Raw genomic sequence first — 11486 nt, 5'->3', positions numbered from 1 at the left:
TTACACTATATATGACATTTCAGTTATCAATACTTGCAATCATAATAGATAATGTACATTGAGTGAGAAACCAATACCCAATCAATGAAATTATTAACGTTTTCAATAACCAGCTTACAAATCATTATTCATAATCGTGAATGAAGTGCACATATTGTACCTTTTTTAGAAGTGAAGTACATTACCCATCAAACTCCCCCTTATATCATTCTTATCATCATTATTTTGCTTTTCAAATGAACCACTTAGGCTTGTGCTAAAGAGCCATGTGCAGCATATATCATTAGTTTATAATAAATACAAACTCGGCTCGTTTGGAAAAATCTGCTTTTCCCAGATGCATTGGATTGGAGGCCAAATGGATGCAAAACGCTAACAGTCCCACACAAGCAAATGAAAGCCATCATCATTTATGTGTGTGGGAACAGGGGTCATTCTGTATGTTTTGCTTTTTGTCTCTAAAGGAATTTCTACAGTCCCAGCCAGCTTTTGTCTTCATTTCCTTTAGGATGCTAATAAATGAGCAGAAATGGCTAAATATGTAGACATTTCAAGTATTGCACAGTGGATTTTTCACAAGTGTCTTTTGTGAAATAATAGCACTGTTAAACCCAACACACACAAATACACACAAACAACCTCATTCACTCACTTACTCTCTCTCTCTCTCTCTCTCTCACACACACACACACACACACACACACACACACACACACACACACACAAATATCCTTCTGTATTTAACATTCATGCTCAATGCTGTGGGAAAGTGACAATTGCTTATCTCCATGGTGATCAATAATGGCTATGGGATCAGGGAGTGGAGAGCATACGACTCTAATGCAGATAGGATGTCATTATTATTTTCTTTCTCCTAATGATGGTCATTATGCACGGCCACTGATTGAATTCCATTTGTTACCTGCATTTGAGCCGAAGTAGAATAATTACTATTTAAGTGTCTCCATTAAAATTCATACACGAATTTCATGGCCAGACCTCCTGTTAAAAATAACTAGAGTATTCTTTGCATGTAAAATGAATTGTGTTTCGACCCAAGCCTGATTTAAATACTTGATTAAAGGATAGCCTGTCCACACCGATTATGATTTCTGAGATGATGTTTGATGATCAACTGAAAACAACTTGTAGCGGCCATGTCCCCAAATTCTTATTTAATATTAAATTAAAATAGATCTGCTGGTAAAACTGAATCAATATCCTGCTTTCTGTCTAAATTGCATTTCCAACCTTCTGCGCCTCGTTCAGAATAAACGTTGCTATTTTATTATGACTAATATAATTTCTTCATGGTCATTGCTTTATGCTGTTTAATTTCAATAGTTTATAAGAATGTAAGATGCCTGACTTATGAAGGGCAGTGTGTGTTTTTTAATAAAGTGTTCAGCGTGTACAAGTTCCATGGGCAAATTATATATTTATATTATCGTTATTTGCATTTACATAGCTTTTACATTTATATTATTTGAGACATTCTTAACAAAATATATTTGCAGGGATCTTTTGCAGCACATCCTTACACCTCTACAAAAAATCCAGGGTCTGCCAATAATATTAAACTAACTACTAAACTAAAACTAAAATTTTACCCCGACAGTAAACCTCCACTAAGGTATGCAACATACAAAAATAAGAATTTCTAAACATACGCATATATAATTGTTTTACTGTTGCAATGAGTTAATGCCAATCCAAGCTGTGTTCATTTTAACTCAGCTCAAGAAAAAAAAAAAAACGATCTAGCACTGAACCAAAGTGGAATGCCTGTGGACAGGTTTAATATCTCTTCTGAGTTCGTGTGTGGGCTGCGCATAAAGCATCGCACACTCTCCCTCTCCAAACCGCTTCCAGCCTTATGATTCCACGCATTTTTAATGCCCTCACTAGATGTCTTCAGCAAGACCAACAAGACCATGTCACTTCTACTTTCTTATTTGACTTAAGTCCACCACTCTGTCCATCCACCCAGTTGGAATTAACTGTGTTTGTATTTCAGGTGAATAAGCCATGCGGGGCCCTAATACAGCCAGGAGTCCAGCTGTGGCCAAGCGCCGAGCCCAGTGAGTGGAACAGGGAAGAGAGAGTAGGAGCTATAGTGAGACCTAATCAATCAATGCCAGATTACAGCTAAAGCCACTTCCATACCCATTAAAGGAGGACAAATGCAGAATTGCAACTGAACAACTTCTAGTTTTAAGCCAACAGTGGGACTTCCTGGTTATTTATCAAAGTCATTGCTGGTGAGCCAGGCAGCCCGGCTGTGCGATTGTTGTACTCAGCAGAGAGAGGAGAGAGAAGGAGCTTTGCTGAAAGGCCTGTTTATGCCTTCAGCTCTGCCACTGTCAGCCGTCTGGAATTTACTGTAAATCACATTGCTTTTATTGCAAGATTTAGTAGCTTATCCTCGGTGGGCTCTATTCACTTCGAGCTTGTCCCCATTAGGATGTTAGCCTGAGACCATAAAGGGATTCAGCTACATATCATCATACAATGTGAAACCAAACCCTTCATTTTTCTCTTTTTCTCTTTTTCCCTCCTTAGCCTACCTTCTTTCCACATCTTCTCTTGCTTTTTATTCGCCCTTCAAGCTTATTCTTTAGCAAACGCTAAGTCTTATATGCAGACCCTGGGTGACAGCCGCATCCTCCTTGTGCATTATACCTATCAATATTTTCTTTATTTCTATTAAAGGATCTTGTCGGACTGCTCTTGTGTTATTTATACAGATGTTTTAGATCATCAACAATGCAGAATCTCCTGCTTATTTAAAGTACAAAATGTTATGACTGTTTGTACCTCTTGCAGAAACAGCAGCTACAGCATCTCCAATTACTGACTACAAAATCTAAGCGAAATAAAACTAGATGTTTCCCTGGAGACCAATAGATTAATATTTTATATCTGGAATGAGTAATGTGAAAATTCTCCCTCTGAATAAAAGAGGCATTAACGTCTAACAAAAAGCTACTGTAAAATGCAGAAAGACTGCACCGTTTAACAACAACATGTAAATACCTAAAGATTAAACAACGATCTTTTACAATTAAAACACACTAAATTAAATGGAAAGATGAATTCAAAATACAACATGCTGCTATCTAAAAAACTTAATAGCCTATAGTTTAAGCCTTTAGCTTTGTGTTAAATAAACTGATTTATAAAATTATAATAATAACTTACAACTAATATTGTCAATGTACAGATATGATTCACCTCAGTCAGTTTCTATGGTGACATTATTTGCCAGCCGGCAGCACTGACTAAATTTAGCTAAGTGAAATAAATAAATAAATAAACAAATATATATATATTATCACTCAACTGAATTTTTCCAAAATACAGACCGACAAAATCAAGCCAATGACAAAAGGTGGGTCTCTTCAAGCGATAATTTAATTAGTTCTGAAAGGCTGCAACTAAGCTAAATAAACAAGCATGGCTAAGTAAATACTACATAGTTGTAAAGGATAATAGAGAGCAAATAAACCTACTGAATAAGCTATTTATATACTAAATATACATATAAGAGTTGTATTATGTGTGTTAAGCTGCAGAGCTATTTTTAAGATCAGGCTAAGCAGTATAGACAGAACATTGCTAACTAGCTTGCTAGCTTCATTTTTCAACAGTGATCATGTGCAGCACATTGAACCCATTGGCATTCAACATTGTAATAACAACCAGTAGTAATCAATGTAAATGTACAAAAGAAAGACATTATACCTGACTAAAAAATTGTTATCCAAACATAGCAGACACCAACATTAAACCATGTAAATGGTTTGCTAATGTAAGCAGTTTTCCAGCAGGACTAAGCTAACTTAAAAAGAAAATGGGTAAAGGTAAAGATTTGTAATGCGTATCCACCTTTAAAAATAAAGAGGATTTGTTTATATGGACTTAACCTATTGCATAAGAAAGAGTGCATTTAACTTATTAGCTATATCCTGTTTGTCAGTAGACATTTATCATTTATCACAACTAATAGATTAACAGCCTATACTATGTGATAAATGCATATAAATTTCTGTCCTGTTTTAACACTGTGCTCACTTTGAATTACCATTACAGACACACAACAGCTCATGAACTACATATATTAAAAGTTTTGTCCCCTGAACCAATAATTATAATTCTATTTTAAACATTTCCTTTCTTGCTTGCTACTATCACTTCATTAATATTATAACATTCCAAATTATTGAAATGATCAAACACAGTGATGTAGATTTATCTAAAGAAATTGTTTATATATATATATATATATATATATATATATATATATAGTTTTAGATGGTAAGATGGGACGGAAGCAGCAGAGCTGGCAACCTTGTATTTTTTTCTGACTGTCGTTGTCTTTCACATCTAACATGATAACATGATAAAGCTTGTGTTATATAATCTTTTGCTGTAACACTTCCCTGATAGGCAGAAACCAAATTAGACTGGTGCTGTCAAATATAGATGTTCAATCAACAGTCTTTCTAATGGACACATCTTAGTTTGACATGTGGAAAAAACTGTGACATGTGGAGACTAAATGATAAGTTCAGGTAATGTGCTTTTAACAGTATATGATAAACAGCACTGCAATTACTTTAATAATACAGTTCAAATAACAATACCAAGAATACCTCAGTAACAGTGCATTTAAACAATGCTTTTTTTTTCTTTAAAAGATAATGCAAGTGACTTGTTCCCAATAAAGACAATTTATTCTGTTCATTGCACACTGATCTAGAGTGTTAGACATTGCTTGTTTTTTTTTTTTTGTCCAAAGCATGTGTTTACCACAAGAGAAAAAAAAAACCACGGATGAAGTGATGGGAGATGACAGAAGAGTCTGCAGGCAGAAGGTTAAAAAACAGAATGTCACATGACTGGATAAACTCCTAACCTTGTTCCTGAGGAAACGGACAGTTTCAGCTTGGGGGGGGGGGGTTTAGGGGGCTTAGGATTGGGGGGGGGGGGGGGCTCAGGGAACAACCATAGCAACACATTCTTATCAAATTAGAGCCTGATGCATAATGTACACTGCTCTAGTCATTATTGCTTTACTGATTAATCAGTTGAAATCCATTTAGATAAATGCAGTTCTTAATCATGATTTTACAGTCTGTTACAGGATGCGATTAAAAAAAAAATAGGTGTTTTAGATGAGTCACATATCCATATGTTGTGTTATGGGACAAATTATATGGATAATGACTAAATAAGCAGTTAAACCAGATTATAAAAAAGAAATACTCTGAAAATACTCAACGTCTTAGATTTTTGCTTTTGTCTCATTCTCTTTGGTGCAAATATTTCAGATGAGCAGACAAAAGGAACAACTGCATGCATCAACATAAGCTGTGTGCATGGGAATGAGTGAGGGATTGTGTTGGACGATAGGATACACACACACACACACACACACAATAATGGAATATGATTTTGTGTGTGTGTGTGTGTGTGTGTGTGTGTGTGTGTGTGTGTGTGTGTGTGTATGATGTGTGTGTTGACGTGCCGTAGCAAGAGTTCAGGGAGGCAGCTGAGCAAAATAATTTAGAATGTCCTGCCTGCTGACACAAGGACAAAAGGCACAGGGAGAACTTTCTCATATGTGGCTGCGAGACACTGGCGGAGGTTCGGGCTGCACACTCCACAGCGGTTGTTTTCTTGCTGACCTCTCGTCCTCTGAGTGATGGTTGGAGGCAGCAGACAGCCGCCCGCTCCTGCATTTCTCCAGCATTGCACAGGTACAGCAATTCCAGCGCTGATGAGCAGCATTTTCCTCTACTGCCAACACTTCAACCTGGAGATTAATAACTGTCCTGATTGCATCTACCATAGTGGCTGTCCTGTTTCACTCTCTCTTGCTCTCGTGCTCTCTCGCTGTCTCTCTCCTGTTCTGTCCATTTCCTTTTTCTCTCCCTATTTATTACTTCCTTTCTTTTGCCATTTATTTATACCTTTGTTTTTTTAACTATTAGCTTTTTCTTCTCCTTTCTTTCTTTTGCTCCATGCCATTAAATGTCATAATGTAAATTACACATTACATCCACCTTGTCCCAATACACTGAACACTGATCTTTTCTTTAAAAAAAAAAAGGTAAATGGAATAGAGAATAGTTAAATCAAAATTAGCTTTAACAGTAAAGGATACAGTAGCTGGACGGTGTCACAAAGATTATTACCTTGGACTGAAGAGAGCACTCATTTGTTAGAGAGGCCTGGATGGACCAGAGGTGGGCACCAGGATTCCTCTGTGGCCTTAAAGGCTGAGCTGAAAATGACTACTAAGCTCATGGGGAATTCTCAGGGCCAGATCAATGCATCACTCCAAGGCCTGCACACAGAGAATCAGAGGCATGTGGGATCATGGGTGCCACTCTTAAACAACGCATAGCTCAGCTTCCCAAACCAAGATTTATTCATAAGAGGAAAGGAACAAAGATCTACAGGAAAACACAGGTACATGTGGTGAATTGTTGTGAAGTATGAGGTTTCATCCATGACTGTAAAAATAATATGTTAGTAGATTTCAGACAAGAAAGTTAGGCATTTTATCATTTGACATCAACTTAGTACAATGTACATATTACAGTCAAGTAGGTGCACTGATCACTCTAGTAAGCAAATGAGATTTCAGAATTCTCTAGTGATGTCTTGGGAATGGCAATCACAAATACAGACAATTTAGCTGCTTATTGATCCACAGATCAGTGTTGCCACAGGCTTTTTTCCAGCAGCTAGGATACAGACACTTTTCATAGGCTATATTAGATTAATTGTATCACTTAAACAGTATAAAGTATATCCCAAGACCCACTGGTAGGTCTAGACATTTATCCATTTATCTCTCGTAAACAACCACATACATTTAACTACCCTTCCTCTTTTTTAAGCAGTAACTACATATTCTGAGAAATGCTTCATAATGAATAACACACACACACACACACACAGATATATATTTGCTTATATATATATATATATATATATATATATATATATATATATATATATATATATATATATATATATATAAGCAAATGAGCATAAGTAGACATGTAAGGTGGTGGTCTCCTGGTGGGCATCATTTTCAACATTAGAATACATATGAGTGCATGCATTTCTGTTAGTGAATTAGCCTACCATTCTCATACAAATACTTTATATTAGATTAGATTCATCTTCATTATCATTGTGCAAAGTATATGTACAACGCCAGTGAAATGCAGTGAAAATTGTGACAATAATATGAGACAGTCTCATGACCTTGGTAAAAACATTTTGAATAACAATTGTGATCTGCTTTTATCACACACATCTGGCAAATATCTATATTACCTTTATTTAAAAAGAACCTTGAATTGCCTTTGGTATGGAATGTGCTATATAAATGCATTTACTTTACATTGCCTTATGCTCTGTTCATTACTTACAGTAATGTTATGATCTATTGGTCTACTGCTTGAGAAGGTATAGAAATAGAGCTATACAAATGTCTTTTAAATATTCCTTTTTTTGTGTGTTTTCTAATGTGTGTGTACTGGTGGGAGTATTTAAAAGAAGTAGTATTTAAATAGAGCATGTGATCATAACCAAGAACATACCCCTACTGATACAAATATGACTTTTAAACATGTTTTTTCTGTGTGTGGTAATACTGCCAAGTTATATTGGAATTGTGCCACTTTTTATGATGCTCCTATCAGTAACACATCAAGTTATTAAAAACAATCAACCCATTTCTACTGTACAGTATTGTAGAGCTATGGATTTGTGGCTGAGTGAATTATAAATTACGTATAGGATGGATTATCAACAGTTTCCAGGGTGTTGGACTGATCATTGGAAACTGTTGAGACCCTAGGACCGGTCTCCAAGATCTCCAGATCCAAGCCTACTTGATTTTTACTTTTGGAAGTATGTGAGGACCACGGTGTATCAGGAAACTATACACAAAGATCACTTAAACGAATGCATTCTAAATGTTATTACATGTACAATACCAGATGTGTTAACATAAGTTTTTCATGAGTGGGAGTGACAGCTCTCTTTGTGTTTACAAAGAAATAATAATCTTGTAGAGGTGCTGTAAATGTTGCTTTAAATAAAATTTAATTTGCTAAAATGGGTTAATTTCCCCTATATATGGGGACTTTTGGGGCACCCAGTACATCCGTTACTTCTCTATTATCTGCTGTCCAGTGGTTAATGATACAAAATGCCAGATGAAATGGTATTGTTGTCTTAATGTGTAAGTGAGTGAAATTGAGAGAGGCAAGTGGATAAGTGAGTGAAAGAAGATAGACATAGAGAGGGAGTCAAAAATGTCAGTAAATAAATGAGTAAGAGAAAGTAAATGAGAGTGAGCGAGTGATATTGAGTAAAAGTGAGAGAGGGAGTGAATAAGTGAAGGTGAGTGAGGGAATAAAAGAGAGTGTGAGAGTAAGTGAGTGAAAGTGAGAGTAAGAAACTGCAACAGATCTCCGCGCGCGGCCCTTCTTTGAATTTGGCTCTCGGCGCAGTGCGCATGCGCAGTGTGCGGCGTGCTGTGCTGTTGCACGGCGCAGCTGTTTGGGGTTTGAAATTCCAACATGGCAGAGGCAGTGGTCAGTCTTCCCCTTCACTAACTTGGAATGGTTTCAGCTCACCAACGTCCGCGCGTAGCCCAAGCCGCCGTCCCTCCGCGAGCCCATCGGATCGATGTCGCTCTGAGCTCCGCTGTTCCCCTGTTACACCCGCAGGTAAGACTTCACGCTCCCGTTTCAGCCGCAGAGCGACCATTTACAAAAACACTGGACTACGGAAGAGCGGCTTGCTGCTGCTGCGTTATCGAGTAGCACGCCTCTCCGGATAGGAGCTCTTCCATGCATCATCACCACCAACACCACCATCATCCTAAAAATATGCAGGAGCAAACACAGGTGACTGCATTTCGGTCTCAGAATAGGCTTTTTATTTATTCATTTGATTGTTTTTGTCACAGTTGAGAAATGCCAAAGTACACCCCGGTGGGTGAAGTTCTGCTCCTCTAAAGGATAGTCGAGTTGCATTAATCATCGCGGCGTTTCCCGGCTCTGATGAGGGAGAAAGTGAGTGCTCTCACTTTGGGGTGGGGTTGGAAGTATTTCACAGTAACTTTCTTGGCTAAAGCGAAGTCAGTGCAATGCAATACTGTAATTCTCCGCTGAAAAGTTTGTTATGCCGTTTGGCTAAAAAAAAGCGAGCGTTTTGCTTTAATGGCAGCAGCAGTCATGTTTTTAGGAAGTATTGGGACAACCTGCTGAGAGAACAGCACTGGATCACAACGTGCTTTTAAGTCAGGTTTAAGATAACGGTAGGATTTAGTTAGAGCAGGAGGCTCGGGGAGAAAACTGACATGTGTTGTGGTTTTCCTCCCCACCTCCCTCTCTCTCTCTCTCTTACTCTCTCTCACTCAGCTCTCCAATAGCTTTTCTGTTGCTGCTTTTGCCTTCTCCTCCTTAAATATATTCATGTAGGTTAAATGAGTACCTGATGAAATAAAGCCCGGCTCCCCACCCCCGGTTTAGACGCTGAGGGGAAATCCGATAGCGGACTCAGACAGGAAGAGTGAGAAGCCCCGGCTTTGGGAATTGCTCCGGCTCTACTCCTTTCTCTCCCCCGCTTTCCCCTGCTCTCTCCCGGCAGAGATGATCAGTAGCACCGCTCTTGATGGTACGTTTCTTTTTATTTTTTATTGTACACTAGCTTTCACTTTAAATGCATGACAGGTTTAAATGATGATAATATCTGGGTGTTGTGACAGATTACCTACCTGTTTGAGTGCATTGTAAGAAAGCGTGTTTTAGATCCGATAAAGCGTTTGCAGTGTGATTTATTTGCCACAGCCGTGTTAGAGAAAACACTCAGCGAACCACATGCAGAATCTCTTGACATTAGACTGCTTCAATAATAATAATAATAATATTAATATTAATATGATAACTAACATATATGATAAAATAACATTATTATTATTATTATTATTATTCAGTTTGCATGTTGTGTTGTGAATGACCATTTAATTTTAATTTCAGTGAGAGTGTTAGAGTCTAGGTTATTTTTATTTACTTTTTATATTTACACTATATATATATATATATATAATATTTGACGTCTTAAATTGTCTCCGTTCATTAGTGAACCCATTCAGTTTGGCTCATATTTATTCTTGGTAATCTTTCTATTTTTTTTCTTTTCTTTTCTTTCTTTTTTTAAAATTTATATATGTATGTATATATGTATAAAAACACTGCAGGCTCATAGTCCCCTTTTACTTATGGAACAGAAGCAAAGCAATACATACAAAACATTATAATTATAGCATTATTTAAAAGTTACTTTTGTGTATGATGCACATAAACATTTTATTGTTGTTGTTGTTTTTTTGTTGTTGTTGTTGATTTAAATATTTTTTTTTAATTTAACATTTTGAACGTGGTGTAAGTGTGTGTATGTGTTTGAGAAAAGTTTGCAGGACAGTTAGCTGTTCAGCTAAATACATTATTCAGCCTGGTCATGTTGTATCCTCCATCATCAGTGCTCGATACAGTGTATTGTATACAGTTTTGTATGCTATACCATATAGTGTATATAAGGTATAGATTTGTGACACTTTACAAATGTTAGATAATATTTAGACATTCAGACCTGGCTTTAAATAGGTTATGTGTTTATATTTGTCTTTGCATGTCAGATTTTACTGTGATGTATGTTTTACTTTCAGTTGTGTCAAGCAAGTTATTGCTACAACACTCTTTAAAATAGAAAAAAATAATTCAGAAACATTTATTTTCCACAGTTCGTTAAAGTAATTACGGACAATTGTGGACAATCCGTTTGTCTATCTAATTCTGTTTTATCCAATACTGAAAGCCTAATTTGAAATAATTAACGTAAACATATTCAATTTATTTTTTTAAGTAACAATGACAAGTCAGTTATTGTGCTCATGAGATGCTTTTACATTTAACCACACAATTAAAGTTTCAACTGTGTTTTCAACTCCTCTTTATCACTGACGATCCATCAGTAGGGAAATTTACATTTACACAAGCATTTTCATTTCCAAGGTTTTTTTTTCTGTAGTGTATTCTTATCAAAATGGAAATAGTTAATGAGTTTTCCCCCCTGTGTTTATTGTATTCTATGTGTGATTAAACTGTTTAAGAGGATGCAAAATGTGTTTTCCTAGATTTCATTTGATCAGGGCAGAAGTGGCCTCATTAAAGCTGTGACTGTTTGTGCAAGTATTTTCGATCAGCTCCTGTCACCAGCCTAGAGTGTTTTGGACAGATTTTAGTTTCAGCCTTTGCAATGGTAGTTTTTCTAAGGTTTGTTGGCTCGGCCGATTTTGTTTAACACAGTAAGTTGAGCACGTGTGGAAAAGCTGCGGTGGTCTCACATACTTCTGATTTAACCCCCGGTGCACCTATCAACATGTTAACCAA

General features: G+C 36.7%; 1 protein-coding gene across 3 annotated transcripts in view; it reads left to right on the top strand.

Annotated features, from left to right (window-relative positions):
• The first annotated feature begins 8598 nt into the window (after window positions 1–8598).
• Window positions 8599–11486, top strand: part of fign (fidgetin) — a 41819-nt gene continuing 38931 nt past the window's right edge. Inside the window, exons 1-2 of one of the 3 annotated variants that reach the window (XM_053495743.1) lie at window positions 8620–8759; window positions 9567–9711. In XM_053495743.1, the coding sequence (XP_053351718.1) occupies window positions 8652–8759; window positions 9567–9711 (253 nt within the window). In that variant the 5' untranslated portion in view covers window positions 8620–8651. Of the gene's footprint in view, window positions 9108–9455; window positions 9712–11486 lie in introns of all 3 variants that reach the window. The other 2 variants (XM_053495745.1, XM_053495744.1) reach the window with 2 other exon arrangements.

Source organism: Clarias gariepinus, chromosome 5, assembly GCF_024256425.1.
Source record: "Clarias gariepinus isolate MV-2021 ecotype Netherlands chromosome 5, CGAR_prim_01v2, whole genome shotgun sequence".
NCBI classification, from domain to species: Eukaryota; Metazoa; Chordata; class Actinopteri; order Siluriformes; family Clariidae; genus Clarias; species Clarias gariepinus.
The sequence above is the reverse complement of the archived record's forward strand: the minus strand, read 5'-3'. Positions and strand labels throughout refer to the sequence as shown.